General features: G+C 40.6%; 1 protein-coding gene across 2 annotated transcripts in view; it reads right to left on the bottom strand.

Moving 5' to 3' along the window:
• The window catches only part of UBR5 (ubiquitin protein ligase E3 component n-recognin 5), a 144,125-nt gene that overhangs the window by 28,774 nt on the left and 87,710 nt on the right, over positions 1-27,641 (bottom strand). For both annotated transcript variants that reach the window (XM_065397837.1, XM_065397836.1), the window contains exons 22-41: positions 27,365-27,491; positions 25,412-25,563; positions 24,858-24,953; positions 24,224-24,347; positions 23,158-23,255; positions 22,018-22,166; positions 20,266-20,357; positions 19,381-19,527; positions 19,157-19,275; positions 18,937-19,063; positions 18,704-18,833; positions 18,244-18,404; positions 16,579-16,818; positions 15,158-15,281; positions 14,156-14,267; positions 7,757-7,888; positions 6,564-6,821; positions 5,598-5,866; positions 2,776-2,987; positions 2,063-2,293 (exon numbers count right to left, since the gene is read on the bottom strand). In XM_065397837.1, coding sequence (XP_065253909.1) covers positions 2,063-2,293; positions 2,776-2,987; positions 5,598-5,866; positions 6,564-6,821; positions 7,757-7,888; positions 14,156-14,267; positions 15,158-15,281; positions 16,579-16,818; positions 18,244-18,404; positions 18,704-18,833; positions 18,937-19,063; positions 19,157-19,275; positions 19,381-19,527; positions 20,266-20,357; positions 22,018-22,166; positions 23,158-23,255; positions 24,224-24,347; positions 24,858-24,953; positions 25,412-25,563; positions 27,365-27,491 — 3,100 coding nt within the window. The remainder of the gene's footprint in view (positions 1-2,062; positions 2,294-2,775; positions 2,988-5,597; positions 5,867-6,563; positions 6,822-7,756; positions 7,889-14,155; positions 14,268-15,157; positions 15,282-16,578; positions 16,819-18,243; positions 18,405-18,703; positions 18,834-18,936; positions 19,064-19,156; positions 19,276-19,380; positions 19,528-20,265; positions 20,358-22,017; positions 22,167-23,157; positions 23,256-24,223; positions 24,348-24,857; positions 24,954-25,411; positions 25,564-27,364; positions 27,492-27,641) is intronic.

The raw sequence follows: 27,641 nt of genomic DNA, 5'->3' as shown, positions 1-27,641 counted from the left end.
TCATTCTGTCCTCTGCCTCTAAGCAGAGACTGCCAAAAGTTTCAATTAGTGCCCATTTTGATGGCGGTGTACATGGTATGAACTGTCCTTTGTAAACTAGATAGGGATCAATAAAAACTCATTTCACACAGGTTACTGAACTGCCATCTGATGGTAATAACTGACTAGGGCTGGATTTGAATCAGTAACCTAGAAGTGAAAGGATCTATATATCATTAGCAAATTTGACGAGCAATCATACAGTTCTGCTATACTAATGTAGTATTTACTCTCACATGATGGAAAAATCTCATGTTCTAGGTTTTTACAGCGTATTGGTAAACAGACACCTATGAAGAATGGTGTGAATACTTCAAAACTAAAATGCATCGCACCAATGCAGAACTAAGCTCCATATTTCAAGGGAATGTTCCAATTCATAGGCAAGAGGTCATATGACATGGAGTTGCAGACCCGGATTTATGGCAACAAGTCAAACTTAAAAAGAACAGGAGTACTTGTGGCACCTTAGAGACTAACAAATTTATTTGAGCATAAGTTTTTGTGGGCTACAGCCCACTTCATCGGGGGGGGGGGGGGGGTGTAGGTACACACACACTTACTATATGTTCCATTCTATGCATCCGATGAAGTAGGCTGTAGCCCACGAAAACTTATGCTCAAATAAATGTGTTCGTCTCTAAGGTGCCACAAGTACTCCTGTTCTTTTTGCGGATACAGACTAGCACGGCTGCTACTCTGAAACAAGTCACACTTAGGCATTCAGCAATGGCTGTCAAAGGCTTGAACCATAGTTCCCAAGTCGGAAATCAGCTTGGGTAAGATACTGAAAATAAGGGTTGTGCTGATCTAGCATGACAATTTAGCAACAAACATAAAATAGAATAATGGCTATTTTGAGGTTGCAATTGGAGTATCTCTTGAACAAATTCAAATTCAATAAAAACAAGAGCAGTCAAAACAACTCTAAAATATTCATGTCACAAGAACATCCCAACAATTAATGAACTTTGCAAGTAAATAGAAAAAGCTAAAAATGATAAAATACAATAATGAAAACTAAGAGCAGAATGGTACACTACAAGGACAGAGATTAATGTTGTGTCTCTATATATCTGGCAACCATAAGGAAGTGTCAGCGACACAAAACTCAAAGGGGAAAGGGAATCGATGGGTGAAGGCTGTCATTTATACTTCCTCTAGGATGATGAATTGCTCCTTCAAATGGGAGATTTCTAAAAAAAATACCTATTAGGTTTGAAAGCCAACTCTTTATTCCACACTGGAGGTCACATGACCCAAGTAGTGAGAGATCAATAGAGAACACACACCTTTGGAAAGTATTTAACTATTATTAAATGCCAACATTTCTAACTAATTACTACTCTTCTGTCAAGCAGTGAGACTGAACAGGCATTAAAGAAAGCCACACAGGCACCTGGAAGGCAGAGATCTCTAATGTAATGACATTTCCTACTGCTAACAGTTAGCCATATGCTTATATTGGTTGGTTTTTGGCTCCAGTTCCTGCAAACATTTTTGTATCAATACCTTGTACTAACTATGTGGTGCTTCTCTGATGTGCCTTATGTCTGAGGAGCTTTAGGTGCCTGGAATTAACTGCTGTGCAAATTGTGTCAGTGTCACATGGATCTATCTAATGCCACAAACCATTCTTAAAGTTCAGGTAGATTATTCAGTATCTCTTAGCACAATTAAAGCTAGCGGAACATTACAGCAGCTTGGCAAAGTTCTACTTGACCAGGGTATTATTTTTTAAAGTAAAATATTTTTTCATCACCACCATCATGAGAAAGATGTGGAGTAGACTTTACAAGGGTGATTTAAAGATGCTTCAAGGTTTTGTATATTTGCTTCAGTGACCATAAATGCATTTTACCACAGACAGCATGCTCAGCTTAGGACACGGTGCAGAGGTGAGCACAATGATTGCCAAGCATTGCTACCACAAAAGAACAAATCTTTTGAATTTTCAAGCTCACAGCACACTAGATTTCTGCCACTCTAGTAAGGATTTGTTTGCTAGAGTTGGCTTAATTACCTTTTCCGTTCCAGCTGAGGAGTGTCCAATGTTGTCTGTTGGTTCATTGCTTTAATCCAATAAATAAGGGCCTGAAAAACATATGCTACGTGCTTCAGTGAGCAGACATCCAGAACAGGAAGAACATCTGAGTGCTCATCATTGTGAGAACGCATCAGAGAGAGGGCATAATTTAGAAAGTCTCCACGTGCCGACATCATTCCTTGACGGGCACTAAGCAAAGTAGCACGCCTGTTAGGGAAAAAATTGATATATAAATGGTGCTTAGATGGCACAGTGGTAAGGTGCCTTAGAAATTCTCACGTAAGTCATGTAAAGTATATGAATGTATACCCTCTAATACCTGTAATTCAAAGATACTGCAATACTACCAGTATTGGGAAATGAAGTACAATAATTAAAACACAAAACCTTAAGTTTAATACGTATAAATAGCCAAATGATTAAATTTATGACTATTGCATTTAAGAAAGGTTATGAATTTTAGGGTTATGACAAAAATCAGTCCAGTTATCAGCAAGGAGAGCATTTACCAAAATATATATTCATATTGAAGACAGTAGCAATAATTAAGGAAGCCTCCTGTTACATTACAAAAATAGTTACACATCTATGCTTGAAGTCCAGGTTCCCAAAATGTCCCAGTGAGTAAAGAGGTTCAAGTACAAAATGAACAAATGCATACAATTGAAACATGAAATGAAATTTCACACCTTCTACCCTCAAGTGTTCTTAAGCTAGCCTCCTCACGTGCTGTCATCCTCTCCCTTCTCGTTGAGTTCTGGGAAGCATGCAGGGGATGGTTTGGATGTCCAGGGTCACCAGCAGATGCTAGTGCAGAACCATAACGCAGTTGAGCTTCAGTGGAGTCCATGATGCTAACCATCCAATTCCAAGTGGGAATAAGCTTTTCCTCTACATAGTTCTGAACAAAGATGAGACATAATGAGTTAGCGGCATCACAAGCAAAAACAGAAAGGAAGGCAATTAAAGTATGAGGTATTGACACGACATTTTTAATTCACTCGGATTTACTGTAAATACTTAAATCTCTCTATCATCTTCCATCTCTCTCCACGAAGACTCCCACTCCTGGAGAAGGTTATGAAAGCCGCCAGAAAGATCCATTCTGCTGTTAGCTGCGTCCCATAAACATCACTACTATAAAGAAGCCTGGAGCTCCCACTGTGCAACACCTCCTTACTCACCACCTTGGAATCTCTCAAGGTAATCTTCACCAAACACTCTGACCTCAATCTTGGAGATCCCCATCTTATGTCATTCGATACTGATCGCACACAACCCACCTCACAGATGCATATTTTTCAGAGTTCCATCCAAACTCAGATATTTCTGTTGCTTTGTAAGAACCATCTTCCCCCTCCAATCTCCCTCTTCTGTTGACTCCACAATCTTTATATTCAACTCCGCTTTACCACTGTGCACTTGAGTCCTTGACTCTACCCTACAGCTCTGTGCTGTCATTTTCTAACCCATCAATCTGTTCCCTTGATCCCACTCCACCTAATGTCGCATTCCCTTATTCACTGCCCGCCTCTTCTTCAAGCTCTCTCCCTCCCTGCAGACTTCAAACATGTTCTTGTATCTGTTATGCTAATAGGACCCTCCCCTTGACCCCATTTGTGTATCCAAATAACAGCCCAACTCAAAAACTCCTCAAGTCTGGTCTATATACTCACTGCCTGACTACGTCATTTCTACATCACTTGAATGGCCCACCACCATTTCAAACTCAATAGTCAAAACTGTAACCTTCCCAAAACATCTCAGTTCACTGTAAACAACTTCATCATCCTACTGAGTTTCACCATATTAGTGCAATATTCAACTCCTTTCTGGCCTCCCCCGCACCCAACCACGCTGTTATAAGGTCCTCGCTTTTCTTCTGATCCATTTATAATGGCACCAATCACCAAAGTACCTAAGCATTGTTTCTCCTCCACAACTAACGGTACGTCTATACTTACTTCCTGGTCCGGATGTAAGCGATCGATCTTCTGGGATCGATTTATCGCGTCTCGATCCCGGAAGTGCTTGCCGTCGACGCCGGTACTCCAGCTTAGCGAGAGGAGTACGCGGCATCGACGGGGGAGCCTGCCCGCAGCGTCTGGACCCGCGGTAAGTTCGGACTAAGGTACTTCGAATTCAGCTACGTTATTAACGTAGCTGAATTTGCGTACCTTAGTCCGAAGTGGGGGGTTAGTGTGGACCAGGCCTAAGACAGTCAGCTTTCTCCTCTCGTGTCCCACTACAGAAACTCCTTTCCACACCATGAGCATCTTTTGCCTCAATTTCTGAAGCTCTCATCTCTGTAGTCCCCATATCCCACCACACTGCACTGTGGCTTATAGAAGATAGCATAGCTAAAAATCATCTTACTCTCCAGCTCCTCATATAGTGTCACTCCTCTCTGTGACTTCCTCTCACCTTTTGTATCAAGTTCCTCATCTTCATCTCCAAATTACTGCTCCCTATTCCCTTTGCCTATGTTCCTCAAGCCTTCCTCCTGGAAGCCCCAGGTCTATTTTCCAACCATTCTTTAAGTCTTCTTCCACGGTGCCTCTTAGACTTTGAACTCCCTTTCTCCCCACGTGACAGCTGTCATCCTTCTACCCTTTCAAATGCTTCCTTATAGCTCACTCCTTCTAGGAGTACCACCCAAAACTGATGTGCAACGCTTCGGGGCCTAAATTAAACCTGCAACATCAGGGAGACCTGAGGAGTAGAACACTGAATGGATCTCTCAGAATGAAGACCTAAGTGGATGGCTGAGGGAGGATAAGGAGTTGGTCCTGAAGAGATGTTCCCTGAACAGGGGCAGGACTCACAAGCAGGGAAGCCTGGGGAATGGAACATTGTGGGGAACTCTCTTACAGGACACCTGACTTGGGGGCAGAGGCAAGAGTCAGGAGACTCGCCTGGAGAGTGGAGCCCTGGCGCAGAGACTAAAGGAACTGGGAACACAATGCTGCTATTGACTCTTGAGTTGGTGACCTGGAGTGTTCTCCTTGAAGAGGGTAGTGGGAAAAAAACAACTGTTGTTTCTACATATGTTTATCATGGGTTTGTTCCTGCATAGGTTGACTGTGAGTTTGTTGAGAATGATTTTACTGCAAGGTGTTTTGTTTTTGTTTGGGGGAAGGGGAGGGGAACTACTGCACTGGTGTACACAAATTATGCCCAGAGGTGAGTTTTGCAAGCCATAATACATTATTTCAAAGCATTCAAACATGGACGGAAGGAGCTATAAAAATGCCAAGTAGCAATAACGCAAAGTTTGTGGACACAATTTCAACTCTAAGCTCTAAAAAAATTTACCCTAAATGGTTTTACAGAGAGATTAGATTACTCTGTGTGAAATATGGATAATCCAACGTGTTAAAAACATTTAAAGTTCTACAGCAATTAACTGGAATGCAAATACAGGTTTTTTGTTTGTTTGTTTGTTTTTTTAAATAAATAAGTTAGCACTGAAACCAGAATTGATGTCTAGAATGTTCTAGTTGCACCATACCTGCAAGTTTACTGCATCCTGATAAGTCAGTTTCACTGCAGCGGGGATCTGGGAGTATACCAGATGATTGTATTTGGGAATCAAACCCATCAAATCAGATATCTGTCGGATCACAATACTGTATGCCCTCGCTAAGCTGCTTGCAGATGTTAAATAGCTGCTTGCATTGCTAGCTTCTAAAGCTGCAGCTGCTGCTGCAGCACTTGTGCTGATGGTGCCGCTTCGACGTAAATTCGATGGATCAATATAAATCAAACCTGCTGAACTTGCTAAAGATAAGAGAAAGTATGACACCATTAATGATTTTATATACCCTTTACTAATTCTTGTGTTTGACAACAGAGAAAGTTATTAAAATAAACTAAACTTTTAAGTGATTAAACATGAATAATGTACCTGTACTGGCCCTGCAGCTCTAACTAATAAAACTTAATACTAATACCTTCTTGGAGCAGGAGTAAATACTGTATTCTACTAATTTCTTAACTAAAGCTTAAACAGGCAAAGCACTTTAAGACTGCGCATGTTTCTCTTAAGCTAAAGCAAAAAGATAATATGTGGTTAAAAAAAAAAAAACATACTTAACACTTAATCCTATGGGCTGGTCTACACTAAGGCTGTAAGTTGACCTATGTTACGTAACTTACATAACTGCAGTAGTGTAACTGAAGTCCACATAACTTAGGGTCAACTTACAGCAGTGTCTACACTGCGCTATGTTGACTGGAGACGCTCTCCCCCCAACTTACATTCCGCCTCTCGGGGAGGTCGAGTACAGACGTCGACGGGAGAGCACTCTGCCATCAGCTTAGCTTGTCTTCACCAGACCTGCTAAATTGACACCGCTGCATAGATCACAGCACTGCCGATTTAGCAGGCAGCATAGACAAGTCTTATTAAACAGCAAAAACAAAGAACAAAACCATTTATAAATGATGTACATGCATTCCCTTTGCTGAGACTTGCCTGCTGGGGCAGATGTGCTTGATGGAGCTGTGCTAGTTGTTCTCTGATTCTGGGTGTTACGTACAGCCCACTGCATTGAACGGGGAGCTTGGGCAGCACCATTGGCATGAGAGCTATTTGTGGTTCGCTCTAGAGGCTCATCAAGCATGAAGGTCTCCTGCTCTATGTCATCACTCTGGCTACTGCTGCTGTCTGAATCACTGGAGTCATTTGACTGAGAATCATCCTCAGAAAAAAATGCTGGAACACTGCTAGCACCTATGTAGGAAAATAGTGTTTATTGTAATTCACTTATAAGCAGTGATGCAGTCAGACTATTGTACATATATAATAAGTGTTTGAAAACGTCTTCCTGAAAAACAACTATAATTGTAACGTTCAAGTACCATGCTTACAGAACATCCAGAAATGCATTCTAACAAATTGTCTTTAAAATACTAGTGCTAACTTTCCACGACAGTTTTATGGAAAGGCAATCAAATTAGTTTTACTTATGTTTTGAAAGAAAGTTAAATGATTAAGGAACATTTTAATTAAAACCACAGTCCTTTTCAGTAACAGTAATAGAGCAGAAAGTCAATGTACAAGTTTGACCTTCAGATGACTTCAACTCTGATTTAGAAGGATCCTGCTCCCAAACAAGAAGGCAGAACAGTTGCTCTCAAAAATACTTAAAAGTAGTGTTCAAGTTACATAGGGAAAAGAAATATTAAAACATTTTAAGCTGACTTTTACAACACTCCCAGGTATTTTCACACTGATGCTAACAACAGCTGCGCGGCAACAGAACATAGGCAGAAAGCCATACTACAAGAGCTCATTTCTCTTAAGAGGGCTGCACACTGCCGTCTCAATGTAGACAAATCCAAACACTAAGTGAGAAAAACAGAGGAGGAGAAGCTTTAGAGAGAAGATTACAGGAGGAAAAGTCTCATTTAAGTGCTAAGGGTTTCCCCTACAAATTGGGGGCAGAACTATTTCCCCACATTTCTCCTGCATTTGTTCCCTGCCCTTTACTGCCCATGGCACTAGGCAGCATGTGACCCTTCAAAGATTTTGTACTAGAAGCTGACAAGTAAAGTCTCTCCCAACCTGTATTTAATCAGTTAGATACTTTCCTTTATCACATATGCCTAAATCCTGGCTTCCAAGTTTAAATAAAGAAAGATGCAAGAGAGGATGAAATGGTGTACCTGCTTCTGATCCCGCAGTAGCTGCAGTGACAACACTTCTACGCCCGCTAGCATTGTCCTGATTGCTGTGGTTACTCTCACTGTCACTTTCTGTTTCAGCTGCTGCTAGTAGATCCAGCTCCATGTCACTGCCTGTAAAAATGAAAAAAAAACAATATTAACATCTAATGCTTACAGAAAAATAATTTAATATCAAAGGAATTTGTGTAGCCCTGTATATTTATTACACCTCACGCTTATAACAGAGTACTAAGCATCTTAAAGCCATCTCACTTCTACACTTTTATTTCTTCTAAGTTTTGAGAATTAAGAACTCATTAAGAACTCAAGCCACAAGATTCTACATTTAAAGTGGCACTTACAGCCTTAATTCTGTTCCCTGTGCATATGTATTACATAGCCTTTAATTACGGGATCATGTTCTGTTTCAAGAAATAAAATGTACATATAAACTGAATATCTGAATATCTTGGGAGCAGCTGAAGCCTTCAGGTAATCAGAGTTTGATAGTTTCTAGTCACATTTCAGTTTTGGACAAACCCAAATCTGGATAATCAGGATTACCTGCAAATAAAATGGTTCAAAAGGAAAAGCCCAGGCAATCCTACCTTTAGGAACATAGAAAATGCCATATTTAATCAGACCTTTGGTCCATCTAGGCTGGCATACTGTCTCTGACAATGGCTGGTACCAGACAATTCAGACAAAAGTGCAACAGTTCCCATAATAGACAATTATGGAAAAGTTTGCCATAGGAAGAAATCTTTCCTAACCTAACACAGTTTGTGGTTGTCTTAAGACCTCAAATATAAAAGGTTAATATCCCTCTTATTTTTCTATCTATCTGATATAAATGTATGTTAGCAGTTCAAATTATTCTTTCCAACCTGCATTACTAAGCATTTGGCAATACTGTATTTTGTTGGACATCATGCTATTCATTTGTCTCGCTTTATGATGTCTCCCCAGTAGTCGTGTCTTCTCTAGTCTTGACTAACCTAAATAATTGTGTCATCTAAAATTTTTGCCATCTCCCTGTTCACTCCACTTATTATATCATTAATAATTGTACTGAATAAAAACCGGTCCTTTTATGAATCCTTGGGGCACCCCACCTAATCTTTTCTCATATTTAATACTATTTCTACTCATTTTTTAATCTATGCCAGTTTCTAGCCCGTAACTCTTGTGAAGGACTTTTTTCAAATGCTTTTTGAAATTTCAAATAAATTATATACATCAGTTCTTTTTTTTTTTTCCTACTATTTTGCTGACATGCTAAAAAGAATTGTAGTATATTAGAGAGGCATGACTTTCCTTTGCAAAAGTCCCTTTCACATCTTTTTCATCAAAGGCCTGGTCTACACTACGACTTTAATTCGGATTTAGCTGCTTTAAATCGAATTAACACTGGACCCGTCCACACAACGAAGCCATTTAATTAGAATTAAAGAGCCCTTTAATTCGATTTCTGTACTCCTCCTCGACGAGCGGAGTAGCGTCAAAATCGGTATTGTCAATCCAAATTAAGGTTAGTGTGGCCGCAATTCGATGTTATTGGCCTCCAGGAGCTATCCCACAGTGCACCATTGTGACCGCTCTGGACAGCAATCTGAACTCGGATGCGCTGGCCAGGTGGACAGGAAAAGCCCCGGGAACATTTGAATTTCATTTCCTGTTTGCACAGCGTGGAGAGCACAGGTGACCACAGAGAGGTCATCAGCACAGGAACCATGCAGGCTGATAATCGAAAAAGAGCACCAGCATGGACCGTACAGGAGGTACTGGATTTGATCGCTATATGGGGAGAGGATTCAGTGCTAGCAGAACTTCGTTCGAAAAGACGAAATGCCAAAACTTTTGAAAAAATTTCCAAGGGCATGATGGAGAGAGGCCACAATAGGGACTCAGATCAGTGCCGCGTGAAAGTCAAGGAGCTCAGACAAGCCTATCAAAAAGCAAAGGAGGCAAACGGTTGCTCCGGGTCAGAGCCGCGGACATGCCGCTTCTACGCCGAGCTAAATGCATTTCTAGGGGGGGCCGCCACCACTACCCCACCTCTGACTGTGGATTCCGAGATGGGGATAATCTCATCAGGTACACCTGATGATTCCGCGGAAGGGGAAGAGGAGGAGGAGGAGGACGAGCTGGCAGAGAGCACCCAGTTCTCCCTTCTCCCCAACAGCCAGGATCTGTTTCTCAGCCTGACTGAAGTACCCTCCCAAGCCAGTACCCAAGACCATGACCCCATGGAAGGGACCTCAGGTGAGTTTACCTTTTAAAATATAAAACATGGTTTAAAAGCAAGCATTTTTAATGATTAATTTGCCCTGAGCACTTGGGATGCATTCACAGCCAGTACAGCTACTGGAAAAGTCTGTTAACATGTCTGGGGATGGAGCGGAAATCCTCCAGGGACATCTCCATGAAGCTCTCCTGGAGGTACTCCAAAAGCCTTGCCACAAGGTTTCTGGGCAGTGCAGCCTTATTCCGTCCTCCATGGTAGGACACTTGACCACGCCATGCTAGTAGCAAGTAATCTGGTATCATTGCATGACAAAGCCTAGCAGCGTATGGTCCCGGTGTTTGCTGGCATTCAAGCAACATCCGTTCTTTATCTTGCTGTGTAATCCTCAGGAGAGTGGTATCGCTTAGGGTAACCTGGTTGAAATACGGGAATTTAATTAAGGGTACAGAGGTGGCCGTTCCTACTGGGCTGTTTGCCTGTGGCTGAAAAGAAATCCTTCCCTGCATTTAGCCAACTGCAAAGGGGGGGGGGGGGGGGGAGGATTGGCCCAGAGCTTCTCGCGTTTTGCTAGCAGGGATCTTCCCTGATACCAGCCACGCGGTGGGGGGAGGGATAAAGCACTCATCCCAGAGAATTGGATGGTGGGGGGGTGTTAGCTTGTTTTCTGCTGCTGAAGGTTAACAGGAAAACTGCAGCACAACGGGCTTTGCTTGGTATGTGGGAAAGCAGGGCGCAGAAGCCTAAAGACAGTGGCTTACCATGGCAGCATGCAAGCTGAATTCTGTTGCCCAGACCTGCGTCTGTGATCTCTAGCAGCAAAGCCACAGGCACTCAATATTAAGAGGCAAAATGCAACCTTGCACAGAAATCACATGTGCTATGTAATGTGAATAGTATTTGTCACCGTGAAAGAGTATAAGCATTGTTCTGAAAAATGTATCTTTTAAAAAAATTCTCTCCTTTTTTCACTCCCTCCAGCAGCTGCAAATGTTTCAAGCCTCCCTCCTCCTTCCCGAAGGCTATCCCAGATAAGGCGTCGGAAAAAGAAGACGCGAGACGAGATGTTTGCAGAAATCATGCAATCCACCAGGAGTGAAAGAGCTCATCTGAATGAGTGGAAGGACACGGTTTGCAAGTATAGGAAAGAAGCCAGTGAACGTGAGGACAGGAGGGACCAACGTGAGGACATGAGGGACCAACGTGAGGAGAGGAGAGACGCTCGAGATGAGAGGTGGCGTCAGGAAGATCAGAGGAGGCAGGATGCAACGCTGGGGCTGCTGCGTGAGCAAACAGACATGCTCCGGCGTCTGGTGGAGCTTCAGGAACGGCTGCTGGAGAACAGAGTGCCGCTACAGCCCCTGTATAACCCCCCTACCTCCTCACCATGTTCCATAGCCTCCTCACCCAGACGGGTAAGAACACGGGGGGGGAGGCTCCGTACACCCTCCCATTCCACCCCAGTGGACAGCCCAAGCAAAAGGCTGCCATTTTTTTCACCTTTTTTTAGTGGGCTTTTCCTTCCCGCTGATCCTCCTCCCAAACACCACTCAGGTTCTCTCCCTCTTTTTATAATCAATTACTAAAGAATAAATGATTTTTAAACAATAGTGACTTTATTTCCTTTGAAAGCAAGCTGGGGGAAGGGGGAGGGTGGGTTCCTTACAGAGAATGAGTCAATAAAGGGGGCGGGTTTTCATGAAGGATAAACAAACAGAAATTTCACACTGTAGCCTGGCCAGTCATGAAACTGGTTTTCAAAGCTTCCCTAATGCGCAGCGCTTCCTGGTGTGCTCTTCTAATCGCCCTGGTGTCTGGCTGCGCGTAATCAGCAGCCAGGCGATTTGCCTCAGCCTCCCACCCTGCCATAAAGGTCTCCCCCTTGCTCTCACAGAGACTGTGGAGCACACAGCAAGCAGTAATAACAATGGGGATATTGGTTTGGCTGAGGTCTGAGCGAGTCAGTAAGGATCGCCAGCGACCTTTTAAACGGCCAAATGCACATTCTACCACCATTCTGCACTTGCTCAGCCTGTAGTTGAACAACTCCTGACTCCAGTCCAGGCTGCCTGTGTACGGCTTCATGAGCCATGGCATTAAGGGGTAGGCTGGGTCCCCAAGAATAACAATTGGCATTTCAACATCCCCAACGGTTATTTTCTGGTCCGGAAAGTAAGTCCCTTGCTGCAGCCGTTTAAACAGATTGGTGTTCCTGAAGACGCGAGCGTCATGAACCCTTCCCGGCCAGCCCACATGGATGTTGGTGAAACGTCCCTTGTGATCCACAAGTGCTTGCAGCACCATTGAAAAGTACCCCTTGCGGTTTATGTAGTGGGTACCCTGGTGCTCCGGTGCCAAGATAGGAATATGGGTTCCATCTATCGCCCCACCACAGTTAGGGAATCCCATTGCAGCAAAGCCATCCACTATGACCTGCACATTTCCCAGAGTCACTACCTTTCGTAGCAGCACCTCCGTGATTGCTTTGGCTACTTGCATCACAGCAGCCCCCACAGTAGATTTGCCCACTCCAAATTGATTACCGACTGACCGGTAGCTGTCTGGCGTTGCAAGCTTCCACAGGGCTATCGCCACTCGCTTCTCAACTGTGAGGGCTGCTCTCATCTTGGTATTCTGGCGCTTCAGGGCAGGGGAAAGCAAGTCACAAAGTTCCATGGAAGTGCCCTTACGCATGCGAAAGTTTCTCAGCCACTGGGAATCGTCCCACACCTGCAACACTATGCGGTCCCACCAGTCTGTGCTTGTTTCCCGGGCCCAGAATCGGCGTTCCAAGCCTATAACCTGGCCCATTAACATCATAATCTCCAAAGCACCGGGGCCCGCGGTCTGAGAGAATTCACGGTCCATGTCCATGTCCTCATCACGCTTGTCGCTGCGCTGCAGTTGCCGCCTCCTCCTCCTCGCCTCTTTTTTCTGGTCCTGGGTAAGCATAAACTCCACGAGAACGCGCGAGGTGTTTACAATGTTCATGACTGCGTTCTGGAGCTGAGCGGGATCCATGCTTGCTGCGGTATGGAGTCTGCAGAGTTCACTCAGGAAAAAAGGCGCGAAATGGTTGTCTGCCGTTGCTTTCAGGGAGGGAGGGGGAGGCTGTACCCAGAACCACCTGCGACAATGTTTTTTGCCCCATCATGCACTGGGGTCTCAACCCAGAATTCCAAGGGGGGTGGAGACTGCGGGAACTATGGGATAGCTATGGGAAAGCTACCCACAATGCAACGCTCTGGAAATCGATGCTAGTACGGTAGCTTGGACGCACACCACCGAATTAATGTGCCTAGTGTGGCCGAATACATTCGAATTTATAAAATCTGTTTCCTAAATTCGAATTATATAAATTCGGATTAATCCCGTAGTGTAGACATACCCTAAGTGTTCTATAACTCTCTATAATGGGTGTTTCAAACAGTTTATCGAATATTGAAGTAAGTCTCACTGTTCTGTAATTTCCATGAGCTTCCACAGCATCCTTGTAAAAAAGGGGTACAGCACTTGCTATCCTCTAGTATAGCAACTGATTTTAATGTGAAACTGAGTACCTTTATTAGCAATTCAATCATTTCATTCTGAAGTTCCTTCAGAACTCTTGGATCATCATCATCATCATCAGGGCCTAGAGCGATTTGTTAGTCTTTAACTGTCAATTTGTTCTATCACTTTGAAACCTCAATCTGTCAGTGTCTGATTTATTAGCTGAAAAGCGAAGCTATGAAGTCTGTATTGCCTCAAAATTCTGTGGTGAAGACCAATGCTAAGAAGCCATTAGCTTCTTTGCAATACCTTAGCCTCCTTAATTGCTCCCTTTATTCCTTGGTAGTTCAGCAAACTCATCTATTCTTTCACAGGCTTCCTGGCTCTGATGTATTTAAATTTTAATTTATTACTTTCTTTATGCTGTATTATTGCTGGAGCATTAGCAGCTGCTATTCATACCTACATTATGCTTTTAGATATACATAAAAATAACATGCATCTGTTTTTCTTTGGGAGGGGACTTGTTCACTGTAACAGTTTGTCCAGAATCTTGTATTTTAAAGGGGTGGGGGAGGGAGGAAGAGGAAGGAGAGATGCTCCTTTTGCATTATGGATAAAATTGTTAATAAAGTAACAGTATATGAATGAAAAGTGTATACCGTCTTCATCATGCTCATCATGTTGTCCTTCTGCTTCAGCATTTTCTTCTCCATGTTCTTCTTGTTCATCATGGTGGTCTTCCTCTCCAGCTACTCCCTCAACCACTTCAACCTGAAAAATGCTTTTTATTTTTATGCTGTAACATGTATATTTATCTTAGTTCTGTTCAAGTACAAGCTGTCTGCACTATGATTCAAAGAACAAAATTCTGGAAAAAGCAAAGTGACAATTCTGTTTCCTGCAGCAATACTAGTATAAACTGAGCATACAATTCTGGTAGAGGTGAGGAGGAGGAAGGCATTTATTTGCACTAGTTTGTGTGGCAGCTCATTTGACAGTTCACAAATGAAGTGTTATGAAACAGACAAGGCACCCAAACAAAGTTGCCTTGGACATCAGAACCTAATATTGAAAGGGAAATGTTGGCCACGAACACCAGGATTAACTAATTCTTTCTGAGTTTTTATATACATTTATATATTTATATTTATTTTTTATCATCCGCCTAGAAAACTACAAAGGATCTTATCCAAAGGAAAAGATCTCATGGTGGACCTATGCTCTGAAATCTACCATATGTTAACGTATTTTTACAACAAAATATCACCCAACACACTTGAAACATGCAGCATGTAAAGGACTGCGTGTTACTTTAACAGTGTTCTGAATCATGTTCTAGTTTTGCAAAATTCAAACTTAAGAACATGTCTACAACACCATTCAGTCCAATCCTATTTCCATAGCAAGACTGAACCATGTTGTAATCAAGTCAGGCACTACTGTCTCGTAACGCAGACCTTCTCCACACTTTTTTCTTGTGTATAGCAGACCTTACTGGCAGCATTCCTGGAGGCCACTGCAGTCTCAATACCATGTATATGCTCAAGTACTGAATTCATGACTTCCTAGCTCAGAGATGAGTGCCACTGATTATTATTCACTGATATTTAAACAGCAAAATGCACATGGTGTATCAAATTGAGAAAAATTAAGAAAATAACCTCTTCCACATCTGCTGATACAATATCATCTTGCTCTTCATCTCTGCCACGAACTGGCTGTGACTGGCTGATCCGTCTCTGCTGAGGATTCCTTATAATGTAGGAGGACTGAGACTGACTGGAACTACAATAAAATAGAAACGTAAGTAAACTACTGCAACAGAAAAAATTACAGTATAAATATTTTTAACTAAGTAGTAGTCATTCACTTCCCTTCTCACAACAACAGAGCTAATCTAAAAATCTAGTGGAAGTGTGAGGATGGAAGAAAAGGACTTCCTTAGATTTACTATCAAATTAGGAGGACCAGCTTTTTCCTTTCCTTTCTTCCAAATGAGAAAAACACTTTCAAATTAGACTAAAATGGAGTTAGATTGTCACTTACTCAGCACATGTTCATCTTTCCATAAACACCCCCAAACAGCAGGAATTAATCAGTGTGTTCATGTATGTGAGAGGGGATGACAGCACTAGTCAGTGAAGAAAGGAAAGTACCATGGGCACTGGCAAATTGCTGCTTTTACCCAGCCATTAGCACTTCTCCAGTACTGCTGAACACTAGCATTTTTTCTATTTATCTTCTGGCTAAAGTTACTTGATCCAGTGTCTCTCTCTGTGAATGAGTTTCAATAACATTACCCCTTACTGCACTTGGGCTGGAATCAGACTGTCTTCATCTCTGTGTTTCCAATATGGTCAGAGATTTGCTCTCATGCTCATTGGGGGTCTCCAGCAGCAGTTGCATTTCTCTAGACCAGTGGTTCTGAACCTGGGGTGCACGCACCCCATGGGGGCACGAGATGCCCTTTCTGGGGGGTGCGAGACATGCCAGATTTTTTTAGAAGGTAAATCATCAAAAACACAAATTAAGCACAGGCACGTAAATACAACTACTTTGTTTCATCAAACCTATGTATTTATTAACATTATACAAAAGATAATTCTCTCTCTTTTATTCTATAGTTATGATATATCTTGGTTTAAAGAAGTGACCTACTTCAACGATTTTTTATAAGGGGTGTGAGAAGATATTTTGAGAACCAAAGGGGTACAGGCTGCAGTAAAGGTTAAGAACCACTGCTCTAGACTCAGCCAAATAACACCAGATTACCCTCAGAACAACTGATTATGGTTTTTCCTGCCTCCCACGCATTGTAAAAAGCATCCTGTATTCACACACTGACAGGTCCAGATGCAAAGTACACAGACCTGTTATTCTTTTATTATGTTCCTGTGGATGCTGCCACACAATTTTTTGTGATTTATATACTCATGGCCAAGTATTCTGGCAACATTTTACTTGTAATATGGAGCGTTTACATTCTGCTACTAAATATATAAAATGATTCTTTAAAGAACATTCCAAAACCATATTTTAGCAAGCACATGACAAGATGAATAGAATAAGTAGTTAATTTTACCTGCTAGACTGATCAGATGATGGTCTTGGTGGTAGAGGCTCCACAGAGAATAGTTCTTCACTGCCTTGCATGGCATCTATACTAGTGCTAGCAAGAGTAAATGGTGCAGTAGGACGCGCAATACCCATCCTGACTGGAATAATTAGGGATTCCGCTACATTACACAACTCCTCCACAGCATAGGGTAACAATGCTTGGAATACACGTTTACATTTTCCAATTGGTTGTGGAATGAAGTTGCTAGAAAAAAAATTGTGGAAAGAAGAATCAAATAGGTCAAATCAAATATAAACACTTTTGAAAAGTGTTTATAAGATATATATGGGTAAAAATTATTAACCAATGACAGAATATGAGACAATATATGTGTAATGCATTCTCAAAACAAAAAGCAAAACACTCAGTTACACGACGAGCGAAGATACAGAAATTGCAATAATTTAAGATGATGTTGGTCAAAACAGGGTTAGAATTAGAGCTACTGGGAGAACCGCCTTCCCATCCTGCAAAGTTTTCAGAGATTTCCAAACTTTTCCTGTTCTGCAACAGGACAAAACAAACAAACAAACAACAACTCCTCTCACACCTCTCCCAGAACAGCCAACAACATGGGGATTAAGGCATTAACATGGGATGAGGGATGTCCAGGTTCAAATCCCTGCTCTGCCAGTCTCCTTCATCCCAAGTCAGCGTCCTAACCATCAGCCAATAGCTATTCTGAGGTGTGGGGTCTCAGTCTTTTCTGTTGGAATAGTTCTACTTTGTAGACATTTCCACTGGAGCAGGTACTTGAACATAAGTCTCCCACATCCCAGATGAGCACCCAATCACTGAATATTCTGGGGTGGGTGAGCCTGCCAGCCTCCCTCCCTCCACCAACAAAAAGTTTGCTTTAGCTTTTATCAGCATTTATTGAAAAATTCTCAACTAGTTCTAGTTCAACTACTTCTTGTTAATGCCTCAAAAATGAGGCAGCACATACAAGTGTACTGTTGACAGAACAAAGTTGGTCAAGGCAGTACATTTTGTATAAAAAAACAGAACCCATTCAACATTAAAATTTAAGGTTCCTTTTATATCTTAACTAAAGTAAGTTCAGCATGCAATTTATAAAAGCTGAGGTCCAATGCAGCACTGTGGGTAGGGCCATGTGTGATGTAAACTTCACAGTTCCACCAACACACCTCATTTTTGATCTGTGACACCTGACATAAGTCTGGAGACACTACAAGAAACTGCCAATTGTGCTGAACTGTGTGACTATGTTATGTAGATTGTTGTAGCTGTGTTGGTCCCAGGATATTAGAGAGACAAGGTGGGTGAGGTCATATCTTTTACTGGACCAACTTCTGTGGGTGAAAGAGCTACACAAAGCTCTTGTTCAGGTCTGTGTAACTTGAAAGCTTGAAAGAAAAGATATTACCTCACCCACCTTATCTCTTTAAGTATGCTATGGGAAAAGAGAGACTAAAATAAGAGTCAAACCATTCCTTTTTATATGGAACTTAAATATCATTTGAATCCAGATCTCCAAAAGTAAAAGGTTAGTTTCAGAAGCCTTATGCATCACCTATCCCCACAAAACCATTTAAGTGTTTTCCTTATTAATGACCAACACCAGTTCATACACATCCATTTATGTAATAAGTAAAACACAACCCTTACTTTTTCTTTTTGGATGAAGCCATTTCCACACTAAGAATAACAAAAACTCTTGCCACAGAACGCAGAAATCTCATTGTAACGGCAATAGCTTCTTCTCTGCGCCCTGGAGTGTATTTATTTTGTAGCTCCTTTACAAGAGTACCCAGCAAAGTATCTAAAAGCTATGGAAACAACATTATAATGTATTATTTATGTGGTAAGGAATCACACTAGAAATGCTTAATGCATTTTGTTTCAAGTGTCTAAATTAAAGATTCACAGAAAACTGGTATCTAAAAATGTGCTAGTTCCTTAATGTAAAAAAAGGCATATTTAGTAGATCATGTAAGAGCAGAATTGGGTGGAAAATCCCATGTCTTATATTTGAAACTGAATTAAAAACCAACTCTTAACTTATCAATATCTAATGGATATTGCATGATGTACAAAATTAATTTAAAACATGGCTAAGAGTGCTTACCAAAATGTCTGCTGTGCACTTGACAATAAGGCAATGTGTAAAACAGTCCAACCGAATTGTACCACTTTGCTGATTAAGGTAAACTTGTTCTTCAGGCAAAAGATGACCTATTCTACTGCTTGCACTAAGACTTGGAAAAAACAAAGCAAAATGAAAAAAATTTATATAAGTTGACAGATCTCAAAAACAACAGTTTAAAAAAATTAATTGAAACAATATTTGCAAATACACACGGGTCTTTATTCTCCTGGGAGCCAAACATGATCATAGATTTCAGCGCATTCCAATCTTGTAAAACACGTTCCAAAGCAAGCTGAGCAAATCGTGGAGGTTCTAAATCGTGATCAGGCATATCAGAATCTAAAGAGAAAAAAAAAGGCCAGAGTGGCATGTGAGAAAGGTAGTGAAATGCAGAGACCTACACAGTCTTCTTTTCATTGAAAAAAGGCTCACCTTCAGGATTTGCAGTTTTACGATTACGATCTTCCCTAATTCTAGGTGGTCTGTACTGGCAGTGTTCTACAGTTTGCCTGGCAACTGTCTGTACTAAGAATAATAGAAGATGTTCCCCCCTGTAATGCAGAATACATTAGTAAGAAAAATATTTAAAAACAAACCTGTCATACATATTATTCCTTCCACTCCCCCGCCCCAAGTCACTACAAATACAAACTTACCTGCTATTTGGCATTGTGACCAGATTTGTAGTGGTAAGCAGTCTGTAAAGTAGATCAAGACGAGCAGACTTCTGTCCTGCAATTAATGTTTTACACTTGCATTTTTCCCAGCAATCACAGTAGGCTGTTGGGGATGTTCGCTTGAGCCTGAAACAAATAAAAATCTTTATCACTGTTCAGAAATCCATTTTTAAAATATTTACTGAAAGGGGCTTTTGGGTTTGTTTGTTTTTAAATAAATTTCATTTTCTACTACAAACTTTTTGCAATAACAGTAAACAAACAAAACACTCATTTAAGAGAAAAAAAAATTACAATTCCTAAATAACTCAACTTCAGTTTATTGGTATTCTGTTCTACTATTGATTTAGCGTGACAGTTTCACTATATAACTTTTCACATTTCAGATAGCTTTTTTTAAAGAAGTAAAAGGGGTCTCCAAAGCATCAAAAAGTTAAACTGAAATCCTTTTTTCCTACTGAAGAAAAATCAAAGATACTTAAAAATTACAAGCACATCTTTGTGGGTATAAGATGATAACTTGTTAGTTTATAGATGTTGGATATTAATGCAGCTGAGCTTAAGCTGTTTAATGAAGTTACCTAGACTGTAGCTTCAAATTTGTAGCAATCAAATATTTTGGATGTATATTTGGTTTCTAGCTCATTTATCCCTTGCTCAAATAGCAAGAAAGACTAAAAACATTTATGGATATAGACTGGTTCATATTAAGTTAATTTTTAATAGTTTATTAATTTGCAAGTATTTTGTAGCATAAGCTAATGAATAGGAAGCAACAACTAATCAGAAGTGAAAGCAGTTAGTGAATGGAACCAATTAAGACATCAGTTTGACTGTAAGATAGTGAACTCAGTGTGTACTTACTTGCAATCATGACCTTTGTGACAAACCCGTGCACATTCTGTGCAACAACAAAGAGATTCCAGTAAGCCACATGTTCGGCATTCAAAAATATCCTAAAATGAAAAAAACGACCATTTTATAAACATGAAGTTATATGCATAATTTCCCCCTCACAATGGATATCTAGTATAAATATTCACATATTATATTAATTCAATACAATATCAAAAATGTCGGGCTGAAAGACCTCAAAAGTTCATCTGCTCCGCCTCCATCGTCTACAATGATACAGGATTAAGTATATTACAGTATACTTAAATACAGTAAAAGATGCTTTATCTGGCATGTTGGGGGAATGGGGGGTGAAAAATGACAGTTAACTAAGAGGGAGGGAGTTTGGGTGCGGGAGGGGGCTCAGGGAAATGGGCTGGGGCATGGGAGGGGGTGCTGGGTGCCGGATCCATGCAGGGTCGGGGGAAGGCGCTCACCTCGGGCGGCTCCCCGCAAGTGGTGACCTGTCCCGGCTGCTCCTAGGCAAAGGCAGGCAGGCAGCTCCACGCGCTGCCTCCGCCCACAGGCGCCGCCCCCGCAGCTCCCATTGGCCATGGTTCCCAGCCAATGGGAGCTGCGAAGCTAGTGCTCAAGGCAGGGGCAGCACACAGAGCTGCCTGCCACGCCTGCGCCTAGGAGCAGCCAAGACAGGTCACTGCTTACAGGGAGCCGCCCGAGGTGAGCACCCCCCAGATCTGGCACCCAGCACCCCCTCCTGCACCCCAATCTACTGCCCTGAGTCTCCTCCTGCACCCAAACTCCCTCCCAGAGCCCACACCCCACCCCTCTGCCAGACTATAAATCCCCTGATGGACTATAAACCGGAATTTCAGTGAAGATCAGAAATGCCAGTTTAGAGAGCTTTCTAGTTGGTGAAGCACTGAATAAAAGCTTTTACTGTATTCCTTTGGTATTCTTTCAGTAAAAGTGAAGCTTGTAATAAATAATAATAAATAAAATAATAATATATGGAGATATACCTATCTCAGAACTGGAAGGGACCCTAAAAGGTCATCAAGTCCTGCCCCCTGCCTTCACTAGCAGGACCAAGTACTGATTTTGCCCCAGATTCCTAAGTGGCCCCCTCAAGGATTGAACTCACAACCCTGGGTTTAGCAGGCCAATGCTCAAACCACTGAGCTATCCCTCCCCCCTATTAAAACTCAATGTCAAAATAAGGCAAGACTGAGCAACAGGACAGTTCTGGGGGAATAAAAGCAAGCTGAAAGGAAGACAACCTCAATTTTTAGAGCTGCATTAAGGCTTAAATGGTGGCTGTAGTGGCCCCACGGTAAAAATGGACTTTAAAAGCTGCTGAGTAGGTTCATTTTTGTTGGTTAATCAAAGCCTGCAATGCCGCTAAAATCTTGCTTTTAAAAATATTCCTTTAACACACAATAGAACTACTGTGAAACACTTCTGCTAGTTAATCCGTCAGACTATAGAATACTCTGCTCACCTACAAATCTATGTCCAAGCTGTTCAGGGAAACAGCCCTAGAACTCTACTAGCAACAAGGTTTTGACCAAAACCAGCTACCTATTTGTGTTTTCCATTTTGAGAAGTGGAAATAGATAAAGACGACTATAGCACAACTCCAAACTGCTAAAATGAATTAATAGATGAAGTTCATCTATACAAGAATAGGGCCAGTGGTGTTCAGTAACACTAACTCTAAAGTACAGACAATGCATAGTTGAAACACATTCCCGTTTAACTTACCTGATTAATGTGCTCTGCCCCAGTCCACGTAAAGCTGCATGTATCATTACAACACAGGACATATAAAGGAGAATCATCTGGGTTTGTGCCAGATGGGCAAACCATTCCCATGAACACATCTTCCTCTTTTTCACTAGAAGTTGCCTCCGCTAGAAAAATTCAAGCATAAAAGTGTTTTAAAGCAAAGTTTTTCATAGTAAAATCAATTTTAAAAGAGTTATAAATATGAATGATAAAATGCTCTCAATAATATTTAGAAGACTTCTTCCCCAACACACTATAGGTCTTCCCTGCAAAGAACACCTGCAGATAACTACAATAGGAAGTTAAGCAGGTGCCTAAGTCTTTTCAGGAATGGGACCTAAATATGTGTACAGTTGCATCATATCAGTTGCATCAGTTGGGGGGGGGGGGGGGGAGGGATAGCTCAGTGATTTGAGCATTGGCCTGCTAAACCCAGGGTTGTGAGTTCAATCCTTGAGGGGGCCACTTAGGGATCTGGGGCAAAATCAGTACTTGGTCCTGCTAGTGAAGGCAGGGGGCTGGACTCGATGACCTTTCAAGGTCCCTTCCAGTTCTAGGAGGTAGGATATCTCCATAAAAAATATATATATATATATATATATATATATATATATATATATATATATATATATATATATATATATATATATATATATATATATATATATATATATATATATACATACTGTATTCCAAACCAGAAAGAATAAACTTAAGTAGTGGATCAAGTGATCCATTTATATTACAGGAGTACTGTGACGTTTAAATCATTTAGCATTTTGAGAATACTATCTTAATTCATTAGTGTTTGTAAAGCAACAGATCCTTGAATGAAAGGCCTTGTATAGAGCAAAGTAGTAATATTAACAAAACTCCATTGCTATTAATACACATATTAGTACATGTTCTCAAATAGCAAATTATCCATGACACAGGCACCATATTTTGGGTGGGGGTAAATTTTGAACACCAGCATTTACTCAAACATATGCAACTTTACATAAAAGAATGTTTGTTAGTTATACATTCAATTACTGTCTTTGTATGTATGCCAAAACCAAAATTAAAAAAAGGAAACAGCTCTGTATGCATAAAACATTTTTGAAACTCATTTACCTTTGGCAATTTTCTGTGCAGTTTCCAGAATGGTAATTGCAGCAGGGTACGCTCTGCCACTAACAGCAGACATAAACGGTGTCATACCTCTTGCATCTCTAGTAAACAAATTTGTAAAGTTATTACCAAATAAGTCAAAAAATGCTGAACTTGTAGTTGCAATAGAAAGCTATGAAATAGGCCAACTTAACCCTATATAAACAGGAATTAGTCTGGGTAAGTGGGGCTGCTGAATATTACATATTCAAAGTACATATAAAAGTAATAACCAAAAAGAATTTTTTTTGTGTAACGGAGAACAAAACTGGAAAGATTAAAAAATGAAGTTAGTATAGCGCATACATTAAGGAAAAGCAAGGAGTTGGTAATTTAATAATTTACCATATATTTAAAACGTTGTCATGTTGATTAAAGGGAGAAACTCAACTAATTAAGAGTCTTTTTTTACTGTAATAATATAAATAGTCTCTTCAGAAAAGAATTCAAATGTTTGACTCCTTATAATCTTTGCTTCAGTCCTCTTTGGCATCTTATAGCAAACCTTTATTGCACAAAGGGCAATATGTCTGTCAAAGTTCCAGAGTTTCCTGACACTTAAGTAGTGTCCCTTTGTTTCTTAATTCCTCCCTAGTATGAACAGTATATCAATTTTATCAATCTCGTCAATTGTGAAAATTTAGTTAAATTTCAAACCCTTGTCTTCTCCAAAGATATTAAGTTGGATTCCATATCACCTTTTCTCACAAAGAATCTCTAGACCTGGTGTCGATTTCTTATGATATACCCGTCTCCAATACAGCATTATCACAGTGTAAGTGCCTAGATTAAATATCCTCAAAAGGGATTACTTGAGAAGTACTTTGTAATCCACGTATCTGTGTGCACACACACTCTTGCAGACATTCTGCAGTAATTCTAGTTTAATATACTGCTTCATATTTAAAATTTGCCTACATATTGAAGACATTTTCATCAAGATGTTCATGAGTACGTTTCAGCTCATGTATCATCTTCAGGGGACATTTGTTTTAAACAATGGTGGCACTTTTCATTTGAAAACCCTTACTTGGCTGATAGTAGTTCTCGAAGATAAGGTTGTAAAACGACACTATCACATAACAATTTCAGTATAAAATGAGCATTTGCCTTCCGATCCTTTGATTCCACTACAGATGGTTCAGTAGAAGGACCTACAATCAGAAAAAATACTTCTGTGGAAACAATCCCCAAAGTGGGTCCCTATTAAGTGGGTCATTTAATAAAAGTAATTTCATCAAAAAGAGATAGCTGTATTAAGGTTACCATCAATCATCACCTTGACTATGACAGTCTTGGCAGTTTCAGCAACACATTATGCATTTCACTGTATATAAAGGATTGTCTATTTGAGAATATGAAATGTTATGAGCTGAAACAGATAGTAAGCACAATTTAATATTACTATTGACATTTTTACATGCACAACATTTGCAGGTAAATAAAAGTGATAGTCTATTGAGCTGAGCTATTTATGTGATAGTCTATTGAGCTGTGCTTTACATAAAAACAAGTTTAAGAATAGGGGTAAAATGCTGCTTCAAGCCAAAGCTATCTGTATTTACAAAGGAGAAGCAGTTGGGATACACAAAAACCTATCAAAAAGGTAGCTTTTGTGATTTCCCGCCCCCCAAAGCATATCCAGATAAAGAGCAGGTTCTCACCTGGTATGGTGGAGGTGCTAGGTCCTGGGCCAGTGCCAGTCGCTGCTGTGGTAAGAGATCCCACAGCGGGGGCCAGGATAAAATCAATGTCACCATCTTTCAGTAAACAGAACAACAGGGATATTTTTTATATATTGATGTACATCCTAACAACAAGCTTTTTCTGCAGTATTTTAGCTACACTATACACCTGTTTATATTTAACTGACACTTTGCTTTTAGCAAAAAGCCATGTCATTAGGCTGACATCAATATAGCCAACATTATAGCAAATACTTTAAAATGCTGTTGCCAAACTTTTTAAAACAAATTTTGTTTAATTGTACCAGTTTGAATAAGTGCTTTTAAATTCTAAATCACTGCTTCCATACAAAAAGTACATCTGATTACTCCATTACTAACATTACTTACTCTTCAGGACATTTTTTAACATCTATACATTTCAGTCTCAGACACTAAATTTTAAATTCACCTTCAAAGTCATTAGTTTGTTGTTGTTGTTTTAATCATGTCTAGTTTTACACTCACATCCATTGACACATTAGCCATCTTACCAGGATCCATTGCAGGAGGATCAGGAACCCAGCTGGGAGGAGCTATTGGTGGAGAAACTGGGTCCTGGTGATCACTAGATGAAGCTCCAGCTTCATGCCTACCCAATCCAGCTGCTCGCAAGGATCTTCTCATCATCTCCCTTAATCTCAAACTGAATACAAACCAAACAGAATAAATTCACTTCCACATTAAGTATATTACCTAATTATAAATCAAAGAAAAACTTTTGTAGTTAAAGGCAACTCAAACTTCTTTTATTCCCATAATTGTCTTAGGTACAGAGAGAACATCAGTCAAGCAATAATTTTAAATTTCCTCCCAACATTCTATTGTAGCAGGATATATTGGCCCTTTAAGGGCAGCTGTGGCCTAGTACTTCTGTTATTGGGTCTTGTTCCCTTTAAAAGGGAACAAGTGAGAAAGCAAAGCTAATTGGGAAGCAGGCTAAAAAGCACAGGACCTATTCCTCAGTAAGAAGAGACCAGCAATAAGGCAAAACATGGAGTTGGTCTCTCCATTAAGAGAAAGACTAAGGAGGAAAAGGCTAAAAGGAGGAGGAACCCCAAGGAGAGAAAAGTTGTTCAACCCCCAAAGGAGCAGGAGATGAAGGATCTGTTTAATGAAGAAAGGGCACACAACTATTATCCCCACTGCATCAACAGGGCTGAAGCTGGATACCCAGTGGGGGTGTGTGGGGGAAGGTGGTAATAGAGGCCTGTGATGGAAGCAGTAGAAGGACACAGTGTCTGACAAGAAGTGGTGTGAGCTCGAGTCCTTGTATATGCACCTTATTTAGAGGTTGCAAGGTTAGGGATCCCAGAGAGAGTAAGAGGAAGGCTCCACCTTTTACTCCCCTGCATCAAAAGGGAAGACTGTATGGATATGGAGTAGAGGACTATGGCCCTGGGATGGCAAAGGACTGTTTTATTTCATGTGGATTTATGCTTTGGCGAGATAGTCAAAGCACGAATATCATATAGGCTCCCCATCCAGTCAAAGGAAAACTGAGGAATGGCTCTGGAACCTGATACTTGAAAGATAGGAGGAACTCATTACACTTATCTATAAGTTCTGTCCTAAACATCTATCAATGTAGATACCTCTCAGATCTGAGGGCTTGTGGGGGGAAGCACTTAATGAAATTAGAGGTCTTGCAGCAGGCAAATAAATAGGGACACCTTGTGAGTTTATCAATGACCTAGAGCAACATAGGTACCATACCCCTCTCACCCCCACCAATAGCAATGATTGGTTGGGGGGAAAAGGGGAAGAAGAGTTGAAAGAATCTAAGAAGCTTTCAGAATGGATCATTATAAAAGATATTAGGAATATCAATTTCAATATTACTCATTTACTTTGCCATCACAGAAATTACACTTTAATAGATACAGACCACACACACTGAAATCATAAGCCTATCCTAGAAGTTTTCCTAAGATGTAACTATAAGTAGGAATTTTCAAACACTTCTATAAAACACTTTTATTCCTAGACTCTTTAATTAATTGCAGTTTATAAGGTGCTTTATAAACCGCAATTAAAGCCTCTAAATCTCCAGGTTGTAGATAAGTACTAATGCCACTTCACAGCTGAGGAAGCTGAAGGCCAGAGTAGTTAAGAGACATGCCCACAAGTCCATGCTAGAGCTAGAAACAGAACCAAGACTGTCTGGCCCTCACTCCTGCACTTTAATCACTACACCCCCATTTCCTTCTCCTTAATCTGACAACAGCACCCCATGATTTACTTCAGATAAAAGGCAAAACAAACCTCTTCTAGGATAGGTTTATGATTTCAATGTGTGTGGTCTGTGTACATTAAAGTGTAATTTCTATGATGGCAAAATAAATGAGAATATTGAAATTGATATTCCTAATATCACCTTTTATAGTTTCACTAACATACAAGGGGTACTCAAAGTACAAAACAAGCTTGTTAAAACCAGTTTATACCTTCTGCTGCTTGATGATCCTGCCCGATTTCCTGGACCATTACTTGATACTACTGAGATTGCATTTGCAATAGCCTCAACCGCAGAAAGCCTTTCAGCAAACGTATTCCTTTCAGAGCGCTCTGCTTCTGAAACATTAAGAAAAACATTTGGTGCCAAATTTTAAATAAAGTATCATTATAAAGAAAGGAGTTAAAACAGGGATCTTAATTACATCTTAAAGACTCTCCTGCAAACTCTTAATTTGTTTGTTTTAAATTCAATTAGTCTTCCAGTTG

Source organism: Emys orbicularis, chromosome 2 (genome assembly GCF_028017835.1).
Source record: "Emys orbicularis isolate rEmyOrb1 chromosome 2, rEmyOrb1.hap1, whole genome shotgun sequence".
Lineage (NCBI taxonomy): Eukaryota > Metazoa > Chordata > Testudines > Emydidae > Emys > Emys orbicularis.
This window is presented reverse-complemented; position numbering and strand designations above follow the sequence as displayed.